Source organism: Sus scrofa, chromosome 15 (assembly GCF_000003025.6).
Source record: "Sus scrofa isolate TJ Tabasco breed Duroc chromosome 15, Sscrofa11.1, whole genome shotgun sequence".
In the NCBI taxonomy this organism is placed as follows: domain Eukaryota; kingdom Metazoa; phylum Chordata; class Mammalia; order Artiodactyla; family Suidae; genus Sus; species Sus scrofa.
This window is the reverse complement of record NC_010457.5, coordinates 112,588,927-112,613,841: the sequence shown is the minus strand read 5'-3', so window position 1 is coordinate 112,613,841 and position 24,915 is coordinate 112,588,927. Positions and strand designations below refer to the sequence as shown.

The 24,915-nt window shown below is 38.6% G+C and overlaps 1 protein-coding gene across 4 annotated transcripts in view; it reads right to left on the bottom strand.

Moving 5' to 3' along the window:
* The window catches only part of UNC80 (unc-80 homolog, NALCN activator), a 253,679-nt gene that overhangs the window by 103,669 nt on the left and 125,095 nt on the right, over positions 1 to 24,915 (bottom strand). For 3 of the 4 annotated variants that reach the window (XM_021075021.1, XM_021075020.1, XM_003133630.5), the window contains 5 exons: positions 23,412 to 23,547; positions 20,146 to 20,279; positions 13,820 to 13,985; positions 5,725 to 5,825; positions 2,623 to 2,823 (listed from right to left, as the gene is read on the bottom strand). In XM_021075021.1, coding sequence (XP_020930680.1) covers positions 2,623 to 2,823; positions 5,725 to 5,825; positions 13,820 to 13,985; positions 20,146 to 20,279; positions 23,412 to 23,547 — 738 coding nt within the window. Of the gene's footprint in view, positions 1 to 2,622; positions 2,824 to 5,724; positions 5,826 to 7,769; positions 7,974 to 13,819; positions 13,986 to 20,145; positions 20,280 to 23,411; positions 23,548 to 24,915 lie in introns of all 4 variants that reach the window. The other variant, XM_021075019.1, reaches the window with a different exon arrangement.

The window sequence follows — 24,915 nt, the reverse complement described above, 5'->3', positions numbered from 1 at the left end:
AATATGACATTAATCACTACCTGCAGTACACTGTGTGGCGAACACTAGGGAGTGAGGAGGCGGCCTTTGAACTGGATCTTGAAAGATGTTTGGGTTTGGCCATATATAGATTACAGATGAAGATACAGACAGAGTAAAAATATGGAAGGAAGAAATATCAGCAGGAGCATGAACAATGAACATGAATTTAGGCTGCAATATTTTTTACAACTTTCAACATACATGGTTTTCTTCTAAAACTAAGGGAGTTTTTAAATGAAGAATTACCTAAATGAAAATTGATTTTCTTTGAATGTAGGGTCATTTATGTTTGACAAAAATTACATACCTGTATCTCAAACATAAATGACATGTCTATATATATACATTTTTCCTTTTACATCATCATTTAGCAGCTCATGCAGTTTCCCCACCTGATTTCCCCTTAGAATTTTTGCAGTTTGAATACCCTGAGATGCAATAGAATCTAACAGAGAAATCCCTGAGTTTGATATTCCATGTTCCTCAATTAAAGTCTAGCTGACTATGTTCTATATGTAACTCTAGACAATCCCAGTTTTCTGAATCTCAAATTTTGATCTGGAAAATGGGGTAAATAAGATTTGTCAGAATCAAAAAGTACTTTATCAATGACATACGCCTACCTTATACTCTCATTCATATGCTTCAAAAAAAATACTAAAAGATCATATTCCAGAAGCCTGATATACACATTTTTTTTCCTTTAGAAGCTCTTATATTAGTCAAACTTTCTTCCATGTACCTGCATTGCTTTCATACTTTAAAAATATATAAAAATATAAAAACCCCCTTTGTGAGTGATAAAGCATCATAAATTGCTAGGCACCTCAACTGGGCATTTTTTTTTTTGTTGTTATTGCTCATATATCCTCCAGTTTGATTTGCATTTTATTGCTACCCTCCCCCCACCTACCCCCTGCCAAATCTGGTTTATAAACTCCTTAGGAGAAAGATCCTTTACTCCTACTTTATTTTTTATTTCTCCAAGAATATCTGGCTTCATACAGTGCCAACAGCAGGTGCCCAATGAATGCTTGTCAAGATGAATAGGTATTATATACAAATCTCTTTGCAAAGCCACTTGTAGAAGCAGCTGCAGGGGTGGTCAGCAGCATGCCCGTTCAGGGGCAGGTGGGTAACTCAGGGCTTCCCTGGCAGGAGCATGGCGGCCCTGGCTACTGTCTTCATCTTCTGCCGGCTCAGCTGTTCAGTTGTCAGGAAAGTGCAGCTGAATGCTTAGAAAATGTGATCATTTCTTGAAGAAGTTTCTTTAGTCTGACTTGACCTAAGTTACTCCATTATTTAGCTGTGAACAGTTGGGCCATTTATTATTTATTTCTTAGTACATAACTGTATCAGTATCTTATTACTGCTGTAACGAATTACATAACCTTCCTGGTGGAAAACAACACACATTTAATATCTTATGGTTCTGGAGGTCAGAAGTCTAAAATGGATTGGCAGGGCTGTGCTCCTTCCGGAGGCTCTAAAGAATCACTTATTCCCTTATCCTCTCCAGCTTCTAGAGGCTTCCCTGGCTCATTGCCCTGCCTCACTCTGACCTCTGCTTCTGTTGTCACATCTTTGCCTCTGACTCTCCTACCTCACTTTTGCAACAACATGGATGGAACTAGAGACTCTCATACTAAGTTAAGTAAGTCAGAAAGAGAAAGACAAATACCATATGATTTCACTTATATCTGGAATCTGATATATGGCACAAATAACCTTTCCACAGAAAAGAAAATCATGGACATGGAGAAGACTTGTGGGTACCAAGAGGGAGGGGGAGGTACCGTGAATTTGGGGTTAATAGATGCAAACTATTGCCTTTGGAATGGATAAGCAATGGGATCCTGCTGTATGGCACTGGGAACTATGCCTGGTCGCTTGTGATGGAGCATGATAACGTGAGAAAAAAGAATGTATGTTTGACTGGGTCACCTTGCTGTGCAGTAGAAAATTGACAGAACACTGTAAATTAGCTATAATGGAAAAAACAAAAATCATTATAAAAAAAAAAACTTACAGGGACTCTTACGATTACACTGGGCCCACCTGGATAATCCAGGATAATCTCCCTATTTGAGATCCTTAACGTATTCACATAGGCAAAATCCCTTTTGACAGGTGAGGTGATGTATTCAGGAGTTCCAGGGATTAGAATTCAGACATCTTTAGGGGGATATTATTCTGCTTATCACAGTAACCTACTCAGAACCATGAGTTCATATTTATCCATAGAAATAAGACAATTATCTGAGAAAAGAATTTGTTTGCCCATGGACATGAAGACAGAGCACTTGTCTTTTTTTTTTTCCTGGCTGTGCCCATGGGCATGTAGAAGTTTCCAGTCCAGGGATCGAACCTGTGCCACAGCAGCAACCAAAGCCACTGCAGTGACAATGCTGGATCCATAACCTACTGAGCCACACAGGAACTCCAAGCACTTATCTTTTTTGCACATGTCTTCTCTATTTGCTCAAAATCACAAAGATGTATAGTCTGGTTTATACAACTGCAGTAGGCTGAAATTTGCATTTCCAGAGAAAGGATAGTTTTCCCTATCATCGGTATGTTATCATGTGATCACACACTCACCTCTTTCTGTTTCTTGCCCCTGAGAGCCACGTTGCTGATGCTATTGCTCTCACGAAGGGAGTCCACAGTGTCTCCATAGAGCAGTTTAATGGCCCTGACCAGCCGGGCACAGGAGCGGCTGTGGTACAGGTAGCAGTGTGGGTGGCAGTAGTCAACGTGGGTGCAGATGAAGCTTTGCTGATTGCACAGCAAGATCATGACCTGGAACACAGACATCACTGAGCCTCAACCAGGCAAACAGGGTACAGACACACCATGGACAACTATGTGGAGTGGAAGATGAAGAGTCAGAACGTCAACTTCCCTCCATGGGTCTTAACATCACAATAATTCCACAAGAAAACAATAGTTCCAACAAGAGAACAAAAGTTATAAGCCTTTATGTATGGGGCTTCTCTTGCTCTCTGGATTCACACTTGATAGAAAGTTCTTGTTCAAACAATAAAAAGTTAAGTGATCTTCAAAAACGTAAAAGTATATGATTCCCAAATATTTTCCAATGAAGGTTCTCAACTTAAAATACATTATTTCTTCAGCTCTTATGTTGCAGAAGGAGCCAGTGGAAGAGTAGAAACTGAGGAGAAGTTATCATCCCAGAGGATTCAGCTGGCCTTTGATAGCTGTGGGATGTCGTTAACTCCAGCCCACCTACATGGAACATGAAAACATTTCTGCATCTTCTACCCTGACCTTTAACTTCAACTTGGCTTTGAACCCCCTGTAGAACTTCATTTCTTCTATTACCACCCCCCCCCCATCTTTTGGGCTATTCTTGCTCTTCAAGTTGTGGCTTGATCTGGCTCAAATCCTTGTATCTCTTAGACTTCCCAAGTAGGATTCCATAAAAAAACTCAGTAGATTTAAAGGATATGGTTAATTTAAGAAAAAGAATGAAGGGCTTTGAGTTTCTAACTTCTTTAGTTGCCTTCCTAAAAAGGTAGTAGCATTCCAAGAGATGCAAGCTTAGTCAAATCTGCATTGAGTAATCTTCTGAATGATTCTATCCTTCATGAAACAAGTTCCTACACCAACACCTAACCTGTTAGAGACTGTGTGCCATGTTGGAAGGAGAACATAAACTAAGTCTACATGGACAAGCCAATCAAACCTGCCAGGCAGGGCCGGGCATTCCTTAGGAATGAGAGGTGTTGCTTACTCTGAGACAAAGGTAAACAATAATAACAACACACCTCTGTCAAACTTAGCTAACAATACCTCATATTCTTCAAAGTCCCCCCCCACCCCAAAATATATATGTGTTGCCTGTATGGAATATTCAGCTGTCTCTCAAGATTCATTGAAGGGCCCTGATATTTCTGTTTGTACTGATCTGAGACAGGGCACAAATCAGAACTGTAAAGTTTTCCTTGTTATTCTCAAAATTGCCCAGAAGCTGGTTTTTTGACTAATAAAACTGACAAACTTCTAACAGGACTGATTAAAAAAAGAGAAAGAAAAGATATGACCTACTAGTATCAGAAGTAAGAATGGCATATCACTGCAGATCCCACAGAATTTAAGATAATCTTAAGAGAATATTATAAATATCCTTTTTGCTAATAAATGTGAATATTTGGATTAAACTAACAAATTCCTAGGGAAAAAAATCAATTTGCCCAAACTGCTCCCTGAAGAAAAAGAAAATCTGAACAGTCCTAATCATACTAGATAAATTAAATCTATAATTAAAAACCTTCCTATAAGGAAATTTTAATGCCAGGAAGTCTCCACCAGTGATTTCTTCTAAATATCTAAATAACTTAGGTCTTAGATAGACATTCCAGACAGTTAACACCATGCAGAAAACTAAAAAGCATTATTGAAGAAAATTTAAGAGAACCTAAATAAATGGTGAGATATAAGTTAATGGAGGGATAAATCATTTTATACATTAGAAGATAATACAACAAAGATTTCAATTCCACAGTTTCACATGATCTTTATATTCAGTATAAGGTTGCTGTGGAAGCTTTTTAAATGGAAATCAAGAGGGTGATTCGAATGGAAATAAATATAGCCAAGATCAGACTAGGCCATTCTGAAGAATAAGAATGAAACTGGAGGATTTACACTTCAGTGAACAAAAAAAATCCATACACAACAGAATACCTAGCATATGATGCTAATCACATGCATTTCAAAACCAGACAAAACTAATCTTTGGTTTTACAATGGAATTAACTGGTAGGGGAGTGGCTGGTAGAGGGCCCAGGCAGGGCATTCAAGGTGATGCTAACGTTCTTTGCTAATGTTCTTTGCAAACAGATGTGTTCACTTTGTGAAAATTCAGAGTGGTATACCTAGATTTCGTATGCCTTTCAATATGTTGGTTGGACTTCACTAAAATGTTTACTATAAAAACAGCTCCTCAGAGATTCTCAAAATCAGCCAGTTCTGGGGATCAGGCAGTTCTAAGGGCACAACGCTGTAAACTCTGAGCATCAGGGACTGGCCAGCCTTACCTGACCCTAGCAGGAAGTCAGATTAGAGTCAGAGGAGACGGAGACACATTCCACATCTAAGATCAACAAGAGTCCTGCCAATTGTGGACCTGATATCAGGCGTCCTTACCTTTTGTTTCCTTTCTTCATGCCCAGCTCAAACTTTTAATGCTAATCTGTGTGTGATGTACCCTTGGGGTCCCTTCCTGCCTGAGCCCTTGGGGGTGTGACCTTCCTCATCTTAGAATCTCCATGTCCTGGTCTACAATTTGATCTAACACAGAGTCAAGGCTGACACCATGACCTTGCTCTCAGCATGTGTGGTGACCTGTATAAAACGGATTACAATGCCTTGCCCGTGTCACTCAGGCCATCTTGGCCACCAACTTGGTCTGGTTCCTCAGGGTTTTGACTTAAATTGACTCACAAACCAACCAAAAAAAAAAGGACCATTGGTCCTGACAAGGTTCAAATGAATACTATTCAGCAGAAGACCAATTTTAGTGAGTATCCAGAGGTCAGCTGAAATAAAAGCCTACAGTTTTTCTTAGTGGCCACAGTGGATGGATAGTTTAAGTGTAATCTTTTGTCCTCCCTCCGCAGATCTTCCCCAGGGTCAGAAGAAATTGATCTCAGGGCTCCTTCGGAGATTCCTACTTACATGAAGCCAGGACATGTTCCTGTGGTAATTTTCCTCCACGCCAGCTGTACTCACTCCCTCTGGCTCAATGCTGGGCTCACTTGCACTCCAAGGACTCCCTTCTTCAAAAGAAAAAATACCAAGAAAGGTTGTATTGTTCTGTCTCCCCAGAAAGGGTGTCGCTATGGTACAGCTGTCCATGCTTTTGAATCCTAGGGCAGACTACCATGGCCCATGGGTTACAGGGCATAGCATCCATGTTAGTGGAGGAATATTAATAGGAGCTGTTCCCTTCACCACTGGCTGAACTGGTAATGACAAAGAAATTTATGATCTGTTATGGTGGCTCCCATGGGAGCAGAGAAAAACAACAACAACAACACAGAGTCAAGTCCTTGAATTGCTGAGATGAGCAAGTTATTGGTTGAGTGTGCCCAAATCTGTTCCAGACTGCCCAGACCTTGCAGGTGTCATTAAGGAGGAACACCAAACAACGTGCAGTGGCCACACAGGATGCTGTGGCCTCCACTGCTGCTGGGACTACAGCGAGTGCTTCAGCTCCTAGCACTACCCGGCTTTGCTAACAGAACCATCTCAAAGATGGGTGGTGCCTCGGAAAAACTAAGGGGATTTGGCAGTAATTGTGCCCAATCATGGACACCCTTTGGTCCAAACTCTTCTCTGTAGGAAAGCATGTATGAAGGAGACATCTCTGAGGAATTCTCTACTTAATATACTAGATAACAAAGCTTCATCCTCAAATCTACAAGCTTTTCTGGGTATTTTCTATGACAACACTACGCTTCTAGCTTGGATGGTCTGACTTAACTGGTTGAGCTGAATTGATCAATTTAAATAATTAATTCAAATAATATTGTATCTCCAAACTAACTGATGTATCTGTTACAGCTCAGACCTGTTACAAAAGATGCCATAAGGTTTTTTCTCTACTGTCTCCTTAAAAAATAAGCCGAATCTTAACTAATGCATAAATTAGCTATTTTCAAAGGCACGGGTGGGTATGTATAGAGACATTTCCTATATTCAGCTTCCTTTGATTAGATATACTCAGCTTCTCTTTCAGCAGACTTGATCAATACTCTATCTACATTTCCTCACTAACTTCTGAAACGATTTACTTAGAAAAAAAGAGCTTTCCATTTTGGTTTTTATACAGGGACTAACTGACAAAAAAACATGTACTTCAGTTTTTACCTAACAGTTAAATCCTAGGCATGCCTGCTTGGTACTTTTTCTTGTCTATTACGATGATGATGGGGACCCACAGGTCTAACACACTTTGGGATTCAGAGTCTTCATGGGTCCTATGTGACAAGCTATAATTCTCATGCTCTGTTTGTACAGAGAGCACATTCTCAGGATTTCAACACACTTCGCGACCAACCCTAATTTATCTTTGGAGTATCCCTTTAGAATAGGGAAGGAGTAAACAGAACTTTCCCCATTGGGTGGCTGGGGAAAACAAATTCCTGAGACGTCAAGTGACTTGCTGAAGGTCACTAAGTGTTAGGTGGAGAGAATCTTTCCTTTCTCAAATTTTGGTTGTTTTTATGGGGAAACAGACTTTAATTTATAGAGGACTTTAGGCCAGCTGTCCCCAAGGGAACTTCTATGTTTTGCTTTAAAGGTACTGACCAGGAGAATAAATGCACAAACACTTGGATTTCAAAAAGCTGTCCTCATCACTAAAATGTTTTCTTTCCCTAATGTAGACTCCCTATCCACCCTGCTCACCTGCAGTCCTTGAACCAGCAGCCTCAGCTTCACCAGGAGGCTTGTTAAAAGTGTTAGAACCTCAGGCTTCCACTTGGGAAAAGCTGAATCAGATTCTGCACTTTTAACAAGCTCTCCTGGGTGTACGTCAAGGTTGGAACAGCCCTGCTCGGGAGGACAACGTGGTTTACAGACTGAATGAGCACTCTAACCTATGACTCTGCCCTCCATCTATCAATGTGTAAGAAAACGGCCTTGCGCTGTTTCCGGATTTGGGCCCTGTCTTCCTACCCCCCACGTCCGTCCCTGCACACCCCACTCCTCTATGTTACCTAGGTCAGTGACAGTGTCCCTGCTCTGGGACAGCTGCAGCTCCTCAGCCTCAGACTCTGAGTCCTGCCGTGATAACTTGCTGCTCTTTAAGCTGCCGACTCGGCGAATGCTGGACAAGGAACCCCCCTTCTTCACCTGGAAACTGCGGGTTCCTTTAATCTGGAGCAGGCGGGAACCTCCTATCCTGATCTTCCTGCTGGGAACTGTATTAAAAGAATAAAATAGGGCTTTTTCCCCCTTAGTTCTCTGTAGCCAGTGTTAGATCCAAGCTCTCCCCAACCTGTCCCTCAACAGCCTCCTCTTTCTTGGCTGGGATGAGCAGCCTGTCTGGACAAGGAGCTTCTCCCAGGGCCCCCCATCAGGCTGCTTTGTTAGGCGGGTGGGAGGCTGGGTCCACCGGGAAGGGCTGGTGCAGCTTCTTTCTTGGACACACAGCTCATCAGTGCTGGGAACAACCTGGTCTCTCTGGCCCAGAATTCACAAGCATGAGCACGCCCTGGCCACAGCATCCTCCAGGACCGGTAGTATGTTCATACAACATCACTGCTTGATGCAATAGAAACACAAACCATTTTTGTTTTTCTGTTGAAATGGGACTTACAGACTTATGTGAGTCATGAAAACACCTTCGTTTGGGAATATATCATAAATAAATAAAAACAAGAGGCACTTTCCTCCCCAATAGTTAGTGGGTTCTGCTCAGCTCCTCAGCAAAGGCACTAAAGAATTTGTTTTCAGTGGGGTGCTTTGGGTGAACATGAGTAGGAAATGGTGCCATTTTCAACGCACCTAGTGATTTCATAGCATTCTCTTCTCAGTCAAAAGGTTGGGTAAAATACGAATCCGAAAGTCACAACAACCTGAGCCAATCTTTTTTTTTTTTTTTTGTCTTTTTGCCCAATCTTACAGTCAATATACCAAGAAGAACATGCACTAGTCTTCTTTAGTGTTCTGAAAGAAAGTCATCAGTGAGGAGGGAAAAAAGGTAAAAGAAACATGTTCAACAGGAAACCCCACATTTTAATCGAAAGCATCTTTATTTCCCATAGTCATATCAACACCTTCCTTTTCTTTTGAGGATTTAGTATTGTCCCACATTGAATGTGTGAGGGTGGGATAAAGAAAGTTTTCAGGGATTCAAGTGATTATCAGGAAGGGGCTGTTTTTGTAAGTTTTCTTTCTTAAGACATGAACAAGATTTCTTACTTATTCAAGTTACAGCTATTAATGTTTTAAAAAATCCCAATCAGAAGGATTGCATTTTAGTCTCAAGTTTTTTGCTCACAGGAGAAAAATTACGTCGCTATGAGAGAACACACACGGCTCCATCAAATGTTAAGTATTTACTTTCAGTGCCACATATAGGAGCCCAGAAGAATTTCTACTGAATAATGTGAAGTGTTTAATTTCTGATTTACTCTTGTGACTGAGAAAGACTAACATTGTCACCACTGAGCTGGCAAAGGCCTCATGCAGCCCCCTGAACACGTCTGGATAGGATTCCACATCTGAACAGAAATTCTTGCAGTGCAATTGGATACATTCCACAAAGACTATGGCCCGTGGTGCTCTGTTATAACTCTAGCACAAAACTCATCCACTGTATTTTTCAGTATTATTTGTAGGCTTAATTAAGACTTCATTACCTACATGAAATGCATTTGAAACAGAATATACTTATCGTTGTTAATGACTATTAATACAATTTCATGTCAAAGTAGATGGGGAAGTAAAGAAAAAGATTAAAGAAATAATTAAAACTATTTTTACAGAGGCATACTCTGGGATTCTTTGTCTGACTTCATGATATTTTTCAGCCTACAAAACAGCAAAATTACCCCAAATTCATGTCATCTGAAAAAATTTAATTTTGAGGATCTGTCTGTTCTACCACCAAAGATAATTGGAGACATCCTATAGCACTGAAAAATTAATACTTGGAATTATAGCTTTGGTTATTTACAACGGATAGGCAGTTAGAATTCAGATTGGTATAATAGATGAAAGACATCAGTTGAAATTGTACATCATTGAATTTTAGCCTGTATCTCCATGACAACAAGAGCTAGTATGAAAGTGAAACAAGCTCACCTAAATTGGATAAAACATCTCTTTTCCCTTTTCTCTCACACCACACTATATTCTTTAGCAAGTCCTGCTGATGCAACACTTCAAAATATCATAGCATTTTGAAAGTCCTGTCACCTATTCCCTGGACTATGAAATTGCTTCCTCTTACCCCCAACTCCCACAGCTATGATTTCTGTTTTAAATACATAAATCATCAATACAAACATTATATCATTTTCTGGTCAAAACCTGTCAACAACTCTCAGACACAGGTAAAACAGAATTAAAATCTTAGCCGTATCTACAGATCCTATTTATTTGCCCTCTGCCTAGACCCGGCTCCTACTACTCTTCCACCAACTTATTCTGTTGCAACATTGTTGGCCTTTGTGCCCTTCTCCACGTGCTTCACCTTCACTCCTGCATCAGAGCCCTGTTCACTGTGGTCTCTGTTTGGAAGACTCCCCCCTCAGCCCTTTGCTTGAATGGCTCCATCACATCACACAAGTCCTAGCCCAGTGTTGCTTATGACTGCAGTCCCTGCCATGCAGGTCACTACCAATTCTTTGAGCCTAATTTGTTTTTCTTCATATGACTTATCTCTACTGGAAACTCCAGAATTTAATGTTATTCACTATTACGTTATTAACTGTTAGCTAATATAAATGAAAATACATGTGGGAACATTTCCCCATTCATTGTGAGGAAACTTTAATAGTGCCTGGACTACAACAGGTGCTCAATTTATGAATGTTGAATGATCAGACATGTCTTGGTATCTATATTCTGGAACGCTGGTCATTGTCTTTTTTTTTTTGGTCTTTTTAGGGTCGCACCCGCGGCATATGGAGGTTCCCAGGCTAGGGGTCAAATTGGAGGTCTAGACACTGGCCTGTGCCAGAGCCACAGGAACGCGGATCTGAGCTGCATCTGTGACCTACATCACAGCTCACGGCAACACTGGATCCTTAACCCACTGAGCAAGGCCAGGGATCGAACCCGCAACCTCATGGTTCCTAGTTGGGTTCATTAACCACTGTGCCACGACAGGAACTCCGTGCAATGCCAGTCTTAATTTGTGTTTGGAATATGGATACAATGATCTGACATACCCTGCTTGAAGATTTTAGACATTTTTAATTCTAAGGATAATTTCATGTTACTTTTCTTTTGTAGAATATGAATTGTCCTCAGGTGGTTTATTTCATGAACTGACATTTTTAGATGCTATACCAACAGATGGTATGAAATTTTAAATGAAATGTTAATAATCTGAGTTATCAAGGTTCCTGTGCTCCCCATTTTCACATCACCTTTAGCAGTTGGTATCAGCTTGTTAAAAAGGATTAAGGAATATTTAGGAATCTTCAAGAATATTTTTGCCAACTGGGAAAGAACATTATACAAATATGCTCTCATTTTATCGATACTTTCAATTTTAAATGGCTTTCATACAATCACTTTCATACAAAGCCATTTTATGAGGAGAAAAATTATCAAGTATTTGTGTGAACATTAAAGGTAATTACATAAGTGATAATTATGAAATTAAAGTGTTCTTAAAAATTAATCTGAGGGAGGAAGTGATATATGGACAGGGAGTTTGGGGTTGGTAGATGCAAACTATTGCATTTAGGATGGATAAGCAACAAGGTCCTATTACACAGCACAGGGGACTATGCCCAATCTCTTGGGTTAAAACATGATGGAAGGGAGTATGAAAAAAAAAGATTGTATGTATATGTGGGTATATATACAGACGCACACACACATATGACCCAGTCACTTTGCCGTATGGCAGAAATTGAAGGATTATTGTAAATCAACTACACTTTAACTTAAAAAAGAAAGAAATTAACCTGAGGTTTTATTTTTGTTTAATGGTGTATAATTTACTCTGCTGAAATTTAACCATGTCAGTATTAGCAATGTTTACTTCCACTGCTTTAAAGAATATCTAACATAATAATTTTGACTGGGGGAAAAAAAAAATCCCTGTAGGATATGCTTAAAGATGGACATTTCTTATCATATGCAGTTATCCTTGTCAGAAGTAACAGTATTTGAACAAATCTTGATATTTCTTCAACTGAGAAATTGCTAAAACTTGGCTAATCCCTCCTGCAACATAACTCCTATTCATCATAAATTCAGCACAATATAATAATTATTTGCATTTTAAATGTCAGGATGATCTGATTTTAAAATATTAAAAAGGTTTTTTCAGAATATATCCATTCCTTACAAAATTTTAGATTTTTAAAATATGCTGTGTTTCCTCTATCTAAGGCTATTCCTTTTGAAAATCACACACTCCTTAAATTACCAAGCATATGGAGTCACTGTCTTCAGGAAACTAGAAAATACATCAATGCATAAAACTGTCTTTAATTCTTCTTACAAATATGCTGATGTTCTTTTAATTATAATTCATTAGAAAAACACTGAAGGGTAATGAATTTAAGATATTGAAAAGCCAGAGAAATTAATAGTTTAATAGCGACTTTAAAGAGTGACTTAAAACTTTGCAATCTTGGAGTTCCCTCTGTGGCACAATGGGATCAGTGGCATTTTTGCAGCACCAGGATGCAGGTTCAATCCCCATCCTGGCACAGTGGGCTAAATGATCTGGTACTGCCACCAATCTGGTTTGGATTGGCTTGGATTTGATCCCTGGCCAGATCTGATCCTTGGCCTGGGAACTCCATATGCCTCAGGGCGACCCCAAAAGGAAAACAAACAACAACAACAAAAAAGTGCCATCCTTAGCTGATAGTTTGGATGTTCTGCATGGGTTCTAATCTATATGCTCATACTACAAAGAAAAAAAACCAATGACAATTATTTATTGTGTACCTATTATGTGTATGGTACTGAGTGTGTTTTACTTGTATTGTCTCACTTAATGCTTTCAACATTACAATGTGGTAGGGGATATTAATGTAATTTTACAGAAAAGAAAATTGGCTTAGAAGATAAGCAACTTGGAAAAGGTCACCATTCAATTTCAATTTCACCATTTTAAGATGCACATTCTTTTTTTTTTTTTAACATTTGAACATAACTGAAATTGCCAGATAGCAGTTGTGACACATTTGCTATTACTTGTATTTATATGGACATCTGAAGCACCAGAAATGCTATAAAATTGAGTTGTGATGATCATTGCACAGCTATAAATAAAATAAAATTCATTGAGTAAAAAAATAAAATAAAAACAACAAAAGCATAACCCATTAAAAAATAAATAAAGCACCAGCAATGAAATGCACAAAAATGAGTACCAGATGATAGCTGGGTGGAGGAGTGGGTGAGGCTGTAAATCTCAGTGTTTGGCAATATTTCTGAAGCAGCAATTGAAGATAGGCTAGCTTCATACAGTTGCATGTTGGCTTAAGTAACTGGCACCAATACTTCTTTTATAGATTCGTTTAAGAAATAAGGTATTACTGATGTTTGATGACATAGAGGACATTATCCCACATAAAAACACACATATTGGCAATTCTGAGTTGAAAAGTAATTAAGTATTGAACTCTGAACTGAAGATGGTTTAGAAAAACTTTAGCCGGCTTACTTGACTGCATAAGAATGACATACACTAATAAAAATCTTTGTCTCATGACATCTGAAAGTCCTCTTCCAAGAAGAAGAAAACACAAATTAAGTGATAAGAAAGTATTTCATAATGGCTGAATGGGAAGTATTTTTCCTATCTTATTGAGATATAACGGTTCATCTTACAGCTGATGGCATCTTAGATTCAATGCGAGATGGAAAATTGCTGAACTGGATAGAGCCTCTCTGACTGCAGAATCCAATGCCTAATTAGCATGACTGTCTACCTCAGTGAGTGAACACTGTTGGTGCTGTATGCAGCCAACAATTTGACTCCTTTTAATGCACAATTCTGCAGTTTAGACCTCTGACCCATTTTCCAATGAGACTGAAACATGAATTAATGTTTGCTTTGCCATACCTTTCTTCTCTTCAACACCTGCATCTGATTTGAGGGTGTGGCTACTACTGTGAAGGGAGTCTTTCGAGTCTTCATTTTCATCCAGGACCCCAGCAAAGCTGATCTTCCTCTCATATCTGTGTCGGTCCAATTCAGGATCCAAACGAAGTCTGCAGCTCTCCAAGTCCTGAAAGGTCAGAAGGGAGCACATGAATGCTGCCATCTCCCCAGCACTGCACTGGTCTTATGGCAAACCTCCCCCTGTTTTGAATTGGACACAATTTCATTTAATTGCCAAATTATTCTTTCTCTAACACCAATTTTAGACTGTGGCCATGGAAACTTTCTCCTTAATACACAGATTAAGGATTCAGTCCCATAAAACTGTCCTGATTTCAGGCATCAGTTGCAAGCCCAAGTTGCTACCTGTGCTTCTGACCAACTGGCTATAAATCGAAGGTTCCCAAAACACCTCTCCTTGGATTCAATTAATTTGCTAGAGGGGCTCACAGAACTCAGAGAAATATTTTGCTTGCTAGATCACAGGTCTGCCAAAAAGGATATCATCAGTAACAGCCGAAGTGGAAGAAATGCATAGGGCAAGGCATGGGGTAAGGGTATGGAGTTTCCACATTCTCTCCAAGGGTACCTCTCCATGAATGTTCATGTGTTCACCAACTGGAAGCTCTCTCAACTCTGTCCTTTTGAGTTTTTATGGAGGCTTCATTATAGAGGACCCCTGGAAGTGAGGGGGTAGGACTGAAAGTTTCAATTTTCTAATGACTTGGTTGGTTCCTCTAGTAATTAGCCCTATCCTTGGGTAATCTAAGAGGTATTTCCAAGACACCTCATTAATGTAACAAAAGATCACTCTCCTCACTTGAGAAATTCCAAGGGTTTTAGGAGCCCTCTGCTAGAAATGGGGATGAGGGCCAAACATATACTTATTATAAATCACAATCACAACAGAAATAGAAAATGAGTACAGAGGTTATAAGGGATTAAATCCTGAGGATTAAGTTAGGTTGGCAAACAGGTAGGAAAGGCAACTGAGGCATAAGAAACCTCGGGTGTGATGAGGGCCAGTGGCTCAAAACAGGATCACACACTGGAGGAATTTCTTTCAGGAAGACTTCAGTATAAGGGGGGTTCCATTACTACCTGTTTATGAACAGAATGATCCCATACCCTAAAGTAAACCTTGGGTAGTGTATTCAGTAGGAGTTTGGCTTATGCAGTCTCAAGTGGAACACTTGACCTATTCTGTAAGTGGAGACTCATTCATGCTGAAGATCATATTTAATCATTAATACATAAAATACTTTCCGACCTGATAAAAGAAAAATATATAACATGCTAACTTTATACAGAACTTTTTTCTGATTATGACATCACAAGCCCCCCAGATTCAAGTAGCATGAAAAACAAAAAATATTTTGAAAAACCCAGTTTGCACCAAGATTAAATTGTTATGCTTTTCACTGTTATTAATAAATGGACCTGGAGTTCCCGTCATGGAAAATCCAACTAGGAACCATGAGGTTGTGGGTTCGATCCCTGGTCTTGCTCAGTGGGTTAAGGATCCGGCATGCGTGAGCTGCAGTGAAGTTTGCAGATGTGGCTTGGGTTCCACATTGCTGTGACTGTGGTGTAAGCTGGCAGCTATAGCTCTGATTGACCCCTAGCCTGGGAACCTCCATATGCCACAAGTGAAGCCCTAAGAAGCAAATAATAAATAAATAAATGGAACTTTAGACTCTACATATTGTTTTTTCTTTTCCCTTTGAATTAAGAACAGAAGTTACTCATAAGCACTTTGGTACTCAGAAAGTTATATCACATCTAGAAAAATAAGCAACTATGTGGAATCTATTTAACATTGTCAAAATATTCTAGGAATACAATTGCTTTTCCAAAATTAATCCCTTTTAGGAAAAAAAAAATAACCTAACTACTTTCTATTCTTAGGAGCCAAATTTAATTAGATACATTTCCTAGTTTGTTCAGAAAGTACTAATCAGTATAACAATTCCGATTCTCAAAAGTAGTATCTCTTCCAGCTTCTTCTTTATCTACTTGTCAAAATCCCACTTATCTTTCAAAGCTACACTCAAATGTGATCTCGTCCAGGGAGGTTCTTCAGATTTTCCAGACCCTTCTTTGGCCAGTCCTGGCCCTCTGCTCCTTTCTTTTCTCTTTTTAATGGCTGCACCCACAGCATTCGGAAGTTCCTGGGCCAGGGATTGAATCTGAGCCGCAGCTGCAACCTAGGCTGCAGCTGCAGCAACACAGGATCCTTAACCCACTGCTCCAGCCAGGGGATCAAGCCCACACGTCTGCATCAACCTGAGCCTTGTCAGTTGGATTCTTAGCCCACTGTGCTTCTGCTCCTTTCTTAAGCATATTTATGTGCTAGTTCTCCTATTACAGTATATCTATCTCTCCATCACTTCCACTCCCACCCCTACAACCATCACACCATCCTGCTCATAGCCTTACTCTCAAATATTCATCAGTTTAGTCTTCATATACGTGACTTATGTTTTACTTCTGATTTTTTAACTTTAGGTAAACAGTGGAATCCAGCAGTATATTATTTTTAACCCAATTTGCTAAATCTGTTGGTACAGTGGTATAGCTTCTATTACAATCTTGTACAAAAGCATCTAATATGTTATTTTTCCTAACAAGTGACCTTGGATGTACAGAGACTTCCTTATTGCCTTTTCCTTTATTATTTTGGACTCATCTTGGCATCAGATGGGAATTAATTGATTTTATGTTCATTGGTCATCAGTTATTGGTTTTACTAATTCAATGGGAAAACATTTTAATAGACCAGAAGTTTAAAAAAAATTCTCTAAAAAAAATTTCTTTAAGTTTGGAAGTTCACATTCAGAGAAAAGAATTATTATGTTTTTTATGTGATAAATCTTGTAAAAATTCTGCTTTTTTCTTTTTTAGATGTGATTTATTTGCATGGTTCACACCAAAAAAAGTGAATAAGAATGCTATCAGAGTTGTTTTAAAACAGATTTAAGTTGCCTCTAGGGATCTACCTGCGAAAAAATTTGTTAAGTTGGTAAAAATATATTTATAGTTAGCAACATTTTAAAACCTTTTGATATCATTTTTCCTTTTCTCTTACCTCTGTTCCCCACCAATCCAGTGAGTGGCCTCAGACTCTATCAAATTAACTTTTAATTATTGTATTTTAGGTTCTTTTGCTTTCTCTTCCACATTTTGGGTATAACTATGACTTTTTCAAGCAAATAAATATTTCACAGGCAAATCTCTTTTGTTTTGGAAATGGCCTGATGACATTTCTATCAGGAAGACTTTTTCTTGGTAGAAAGTTTATGATCCCTACCTTCTCTCATCCTCAAGCCTCAGATCCCAGAATATTCACAGCTTCTGATGTGATTATTTTTCTAGCTTGTATTTGTGCTATTCTGCACATTAGGGTAGCTATTGATTTTTACTGCTGTTAAAAATGTTACTAAATTAACAAAACATTCCAAAGATCTATACTCTTGCAGCAAATGTATTGTTGAACTTTAGAATATTTCATTTTGATGGCATTTATGCTTTGCCTATTAGATTCATTGTTTAGTACAATTTCTTAGAAAACCATTTCAAGCATTTATAGCTTCTGTGTTGGTAAAACAGTTTTATGATACTTATTGTTTTATCTACAATAGTTAAGAATGCAACTTGAGGGAGTTCCCATCGTGGTGCAGTGGTTAACGATCCGACTAGAACCATGAGGTTGCGGTTCGGTCCTGCCTTGTCAGTGGTTATGATCGGGTTGCGTGAGCTGTGGTGTAGGTTGCAGACGGGTCGGATCTGCGTTGCTGTGGCTCTGGTGTAGGTGGTGGCTACAGCTCGATTCACCCTAGCTGGAACTCATATGCTCGGAGCGCCAAGAAAAGCAAAAAAAAAAAAAAAAAAAAAAAAAAAAAAAAAAAAAAAGAATGCAACTTGAGTTTTCTTTACCAGCAACTATATAGTTAGACAGACTAAACATGAGAAAAAGTGTCTTTCTCATTTATTTTACAAAGGTCACATCCTAACACAATGTATAAATCTATACCAGACAATGACAATGTAGTGTAACGAATAAAAGATTTCTGAGATCTGGTTAATGGAGATGAAAAATTTCCTTTTATTAACTGGATGACTGCAGCCTGTTTTAGCTTAATTTTCGGCATTTCCTACTAGACTTTCAGTTGATTATACAATAATTTTTTAAAGATTTGATTAGGTTTTTTTTTTTAAGTGAAATGTGTTACAATAATAAGGAGCATTAAACTATAGCTTTATAGGAAGAGTTCCCTTTGTAGCGCAGTGGAAATGAATCTGACTAGGAACCATGAGGTTGTGGGTTTGATCCCTGGCCTCACACAGTGGGTTAAGGATCTGGTGTTAACATGAGCTGTGGTGTGAGTCGCAGACATAGTTTGGATCTGGCAATGCTGTGGCTGTGGTGTAGGCCAGCAAATGTAGCTTCCATTCCACCCTTAGCTTGGGAACCTCCATATGTGGCCCTAAAAAAAAAAAAAAAAAATAGCTTCATAGCATTGAAAGCAAGAACAAAAACAACTAACTCAAACTTTAAAATTCTTTTTTTAAAAATCATACTACGTTGGCGTTCCTGTTGTGGCACAGTGGTTAAAAAACCCGACTAGGAACTATGAGGTTGTGGGTTCCATCCCTGGCCTTGCTCAGTGGGTTAAGGATCCGGTGTTGCTGTGAGCTGTGATGTAGGTCGTAGACTAGGCTTGGATCCTGCATTGCTATGGCTGTGGTGTAGGCCGGCAGCTAGAGCTCTGATTAGACCCCTAGTCTGGGAACCTCCGTATGCTGCGGGAGCGGCCCTAGAAAAGGCAAAAAGACAAAAAAAAAAAAAAAAAAAAAAAAAAAAAATCATACTAGGTCAAAACAATGACCACTAAAAATCTGAAAATTTAAAAGTAGATGTGTTTCTATGCTTTTATGAAGCTGTCAGGATAATTAGAATGTAAGTAGGAGGAAGAGGCCTACAGATCAGATATTTTCTCATATTGACTTTAAACACATGTTGAGTAGCAGCCTTGATTTGATTTTATAGAGTAATTGCAAGTAACAGTGAAGGTGATAATTCAGAAAAATAAAAGTTCAGGATAATATGAAATTAAATACGGGCAGTCAGAGGAACTCCCTTTTCAGTATAGAAATGGTACAGTTTCATAGTTTAAATGTGGGTATGTTTCTCTTGAAGACATATTTTATCAATACATATTTTCATTTTATATTTCAGAGGGTGAGGAAATGGGCTGTCCAGACATTGGAAAACCAGAGTTTGAGGCACTTCTCAGGATACCAGAGCATTGACTCTTTTGCTCCCTCCCAGGACTGGGGTATGGCCTTGCTCATGCAGAGTTTGGTCCAAAAAGCAGGAGAGTTGGTGGATTATAAATGGAAGTGCAGAGATTGTTTAGTGTAATAATTTTTCTGGTAGAGCAGTGTGAATTTTGTGTAAAGGAAAAAGCAAACAAAAAAAAATTTTGTCTAGTTCCTCAGCTATGCTTGGATAATGTCTGTGACAAAAGAACCACTGGAAACTTGGTGCCCATTAGGGAACTAGGGAGCTGAGCAAAGTGGGGTCTGAGGTGTGCTCCTTTCCCAAAGGCTCTGTGATGACTCCTGGCTCTTCTTAGAATTTGTATCCTAAGATAAACAAATCATGCCCTGGTGGTACAGGAATGTGTGTGTGTGCATGTGTGTGTGCTTCTCGGTGCGACTGTGTGCAAGTTCACACAGTCTATTTCTGCCTATCTCTATCCATAAGAAATGGTGCAAAAATAAAATGTATGTTTGGTGACATTTACATACTAAACACGTAAGTCTTTTTCCCCATAATTTAAATGAGAAAACTCATTGGAGCATATTTCCACGTGAATTTATGAGTAGTTAGTATGAAAAAAAATCCATCAGTGATTTCTGGAAAGAGCTGGCCATAAAACTCATAGTTTGCAGAGTAAAGGAACCTAGAGGTTCTTAGACATTCCTAGGATAAGTGACAGTCAATTCAACATGTGGATTGGACTGTTGATCAGTCCAAAATTTTAACCAGTGGTGTTATCTTTAGGGATTTCAAGGTCAATTTTATTTTTTCTTCTTCTACTTTTTTTTTTTTTTTTTTAGTAGAGAAAGGAGATTTTCTTTTTATAATGAAAATCTCTTGGCTGAACTTTTAAATTATATGATACATTTGCCCATTGGTTATTTAAGGAAATTGTGAATATCAAAACCCAGCCACATGGCTGGACTCTCTAAGTAGCCTGATTATTAATATGTTTACTTACTACCAGCGGCTCGGTGCGTGGTCTGGGCAGGCAAGAAAAGGTCTCTCGCAGGAAGGTGGTAATCTCCAGGAGAAGCTGGCATGCTGCCATCTTCAAGGCAAAGGGGCAGCCACATTTAGAAGGGTTCACAGTACCTATGGAATGAAAGATTTCTTTTATAAGTAAACAAACCTATAAAAAAATACAGAGAGGCACGGGTTAATGGACATAGCCACACATGTGTAAAATCAAATTGCATATGAGAACATTACCTATACATGTCTGAAATGAAATTGCAAATGAGAATGTTACCTATACATGTTCAATTTACCTGGTCCCTTTAGCATAATCTATGCATTACCATACACTTCTCTTTTCCTCTGTTTTGCAGTTCTAAAGCAAATGGCCTCAGTGCTAAAATGTCAGTCAATAAGAACTAAATTATTCTTTTCAAGGCATCATAGAGTAACAGAATGAAGCTCCACTAGACCGGAAAGCCTTTTAATGAAAACAGAAACAGAAAGCAGTCTTGTCAGATTTTCACATTGCTGCTTAACCACTTTTAGACAATGTACAGGGCCATGAACTAAATTTGGAACTACAAAAGTCCTGTCAGTTCAGTTTGTGAGAGACATCTGTCTTGATGCTCTCAGGGCAATGAAGTCATTTCAGCTCTAGCCCAGATGTGTTTCTGTAGCATAAAAAGACACACTTACTTGGTCACCTATTTATACAGTTTATACAAGTTAGCCTGACATATTAAAGAATAGCTACACCAGAATATGCAAATATGTTCCTTTGCTTTGAAGAATATCAGTCTTTGAGTGAGTAAAACACTGTATCCATCACAGACCAAGTCATGAATTTTGCTCTAAAGATAGATAATGGCCAAGGTCACATTGTAGAGACATTTAAATCCTCAGGATTTGTTCTCAAATGCATCACATCACAAATCATGGAGCTAATTATGGTAATTTGTGATAAGCAATTGCTTATCAATGTTCAGAAAAGAAGACCAAAGTCATTCCTCACATAAAAGGAGGTTGTTATCTATTTCAAATGAATCAACTTATCAAGCAATCACTATTTCTTTACATATTAACATTCTTAAAAATATCTCTAAATGTTTCCTGTATATTTGGTTTTTTTTTGGTTTGTTTTTTGGTTTTTTTTTTTTTTTTTGTCTTTTTAGGGCCACACCCACAGCATATGGAGGTTCCCAGGCTAGGGGTCTAACCAGAGATGTAGCTGCAGGCCTACACCAGAGCCACAGCATCACGGGATCCAAGCCGCGTCTGCAACATACACCACAGCTCACGGCAACGCCGGATCCTTAACCCACCGAGCAAGGCCAGGGATCGAACTCACAACCTCATGGTTCCTAATCGGATTTGTTAACCACTGAGCCACAATGGGAACTCCTATTTGGGCTTTCTTAATTGACTACAATATATAATTCATGATTTATATTGATAGTAGGTAGAAATTATGGTTTGTCCAAAGATACATGGCTACTGCTTCTCTATGAAGACCACTGTGTTTTCTACAGACATATTATGTGGGAGGGGACACTGCCTCTTATTAAGACTGGAGAAGACAAACTCTTCTAAAATCTCCAGATTGACACTTGCTTATATCGTAATTATTCTCTAAATACAAAGTGAGCTATGCATTGAATTGAAAGTAGAACTAAAGCAGACATTCCAATCTTATATTCAGTGGGGGCTACATGACTCTAGAAATTGCCTAGATGTGCATCTGTTTTTCAAAAATAATTGAATGCTAGATATTCCGTATTAACTTCTAGATCTGTCCTTGTAATCCTGAGGTTATCATTTAGATTCTTCTTGTCAGTCCTATAGACAATGAACTTGGTCTTAGTCCAGGCTCTTTAATAACTATCATCTAAAATGTTCTGTTGAATGAATAAAGAATGAGTTATATATGTTCTCACTAAAAAACTAATATACCAGGTATACCATATTGGTAGAAGATACTTATGTTGTCTTATGGAGAGTTGAGATCATTTTGGCCTATGAAGATACATCCATCTAATGTTGCTTTGGCTCCTCTCTGTTCTGAAGGACCCCTAGGAAATCCAGGACAGTTTGGGGGTATCTTCTGGAAGGTCTTCACTAGGTTCTGTGATTGCTAGGTAATCAATCCTCAAATCCTCCTATAAGTCAGACCCAATTTTATGAGTCATTCTAAGATAGTCTAGACCCTTGTGAACTTGAGGTAATCTTTGGGGCCAACTTTCATCACTAGGCTAAAAGACTAATGTCAGAATTTGGTGTTTTGTTGACAGTCTAAGTAAAGGAGATTTTTCTCTTTTTGATAAGGGCTGAGGAAGAGCAAAATGATGAAAAATGCAAAAAATTAGTATGAAAGTGGAAAAGAAGACAATATGTTTTCTTTGATTATTATTTAGTTCTGTCCAATGTTACACTCCAGCCATCCTTCTGTATTTCATGCCTATAAGGATGAAGTAGGTTTGGCATCCTTATCTAAGGACTATCCTTAAGACATCATGAGGGAGTCTGAATTTATAACCCCTAGGGAAGAGACCTCAAGGTCTTCATCAGATAATGATACCAATTCCAAAACCATACTGGAATCTGATACTCCATAAAAGGTAGTGGTACACGTACACACAAGCTTGTATGGTGTAGAACAAACATATGCACAAAATGGTACTGAGAGGGATGTTTGGGAATCTCTTCATCTCTATTCTTCTATGATGGGACTCAGTTATACTTTTAATAAATCATTACAGCACACCACACATTCACATTTCTAATAATCTGAATCATTTCAATTTTATTTTAAATGTTGTCATATACTCTGATTAAATAATTCACTGTTTTAGTGATTTGGGAAGCTTTTCATGTTCAATTTTATTTTGTCTTAACTGGTTTTTTAATGTCTGAGAGCAATAATAAAACACAAAACCTGACCAAACCTCTTCTGAGACACAATAATATTTTCTGAAGGATGCCTGAAAACAATCTTAATAATATTAAGGGTCAGAGGCTACAAAGCACTGGGTGTTTCATACTGCCTGCAACTCCCTGCCCTGGCCTACTGCCTCTTCTTCTAGTTCCTGCCCTTGCTTTGTGTGGCTTTATGCACATGCTCACATCCATGCACAGGGAAGAGGGGAGAGAGTGCAGTGCGGAAACATGAGAAGGTGGTAAGAATGTGAAAGAGGAAGGAGAAATATTACGTGCTCCTAAAGCAGAGATTCTTACAAGCAGGGGTTCTTGTAGTAAAGGGAGTCTCCTTACTGTCATCTAAAAAGTCTTCCTCCTCATCCTCCTTTCTCAGTCTTCTCTTGGTCTCCTCATCATAAATGAGACCCAGCAGATTGGCTGGGCTCTCACTTTCCCCATGGCACAGCTCATTCAATCGGACACCAATCGCCTACAAGGAAGAGAAAAAGAATGAAACAGCGCTAGGTATGTTGGACTGTAAAACAGGCTCTCATATTACAGAGGTCATAAACAACGTGCTAATGAGAATTATTTACACCATAAGCCTCCTCTCTAGGTCATTGTGTTGTTACTGCCACGTTTCTCAGTATGGAAACCCAGGGAGGGAAGGCACTGATGCTATTTCCAAGGTCATTGAGCCTCAAGACTTGTAGGACCTGGAATGTTGATGTTTTTTTTTTTGTTTTGTTTTGTTTTGTTTTGTTTTTTTAACAAGAATAACTAAGACTTTATTCAAGGGATACTGCAGTGGAGTGTGCAGTAGGGGAGAGAGATCGAGCTCAACCTTTTTTTTTTTTTTATGTTTTTTATTCTTATACAAACCTCCTGAAAATATTTCTATTTACTCAAAGGTCACTTATTTTATAGGTCTCATATAAGGGAGTATGCAGCTCTTTTTAATGGAGGATTTTGCTGAAGTAAAAAATAAGTCAGAGTTCCTCAGAGTGTTTCTGGTTATGCCATTTTATGAGAATGGCACTGACATGCTAACGAGTTTGGAGGTTGGCAAGAACTCCAGTACTACAGTTTTGCTTACATCTGTCATTATGTCTGTAACAAAAGGTTTCCTCATACTTTATTTCTCTCTCATGATACATTATGAATAAGAAATACTCTTCTTTTGATAGCATACCTAATAACAACATTAGAAACATGACTTTTAATAACTTTAGCACATGGACAATTATTTCCTGTTACACGGCATTCATATAACCAATACTTGCTATCTGTTCCTCTGAATCATCATATCCTATTGTCTGACTTACCAAAGGCATTTTTCCAAAAGAAGAGACAAAATGTGCTACCTCTATCTAATTCCTTTTACACTCCAATTACATACCATAAGCAACAAAAGAAGAGACATATGCTTAGGAGAGAGGGTCAAAAAGCTAAAATCATCACTGAACTTGGAGTCTGATATTTTGGTTACTCTGTGCATTAGTGAGAACAAAATGACAGCTAGTTATTTTTTTCTTCCCGTATCATCTATTTCAAGTATTTAGAAAAGTTACTAAATTCTGGGCATATGAGAAGTTAGACTTACTACTGGAAACTGACAAAGATAGGTCCAGCACTCTTTAAATAAAAACACAAGTTGTTTGAACATCTTGGCTGCTTACAAACAAAGGGGTCTCCTTAAATGCTGGAATTAAATGAGGCGTACCACAAACCACATTAAGGAGAAAGGCAGCAGTGTAAAAAGATATCACAATATCCTAAAATTTTAGTATGTTAACCTGAGAAGTTTTACAAAGTTAACAAAACCAAAACAAAACATGAAAACAAACACCAGCACCTC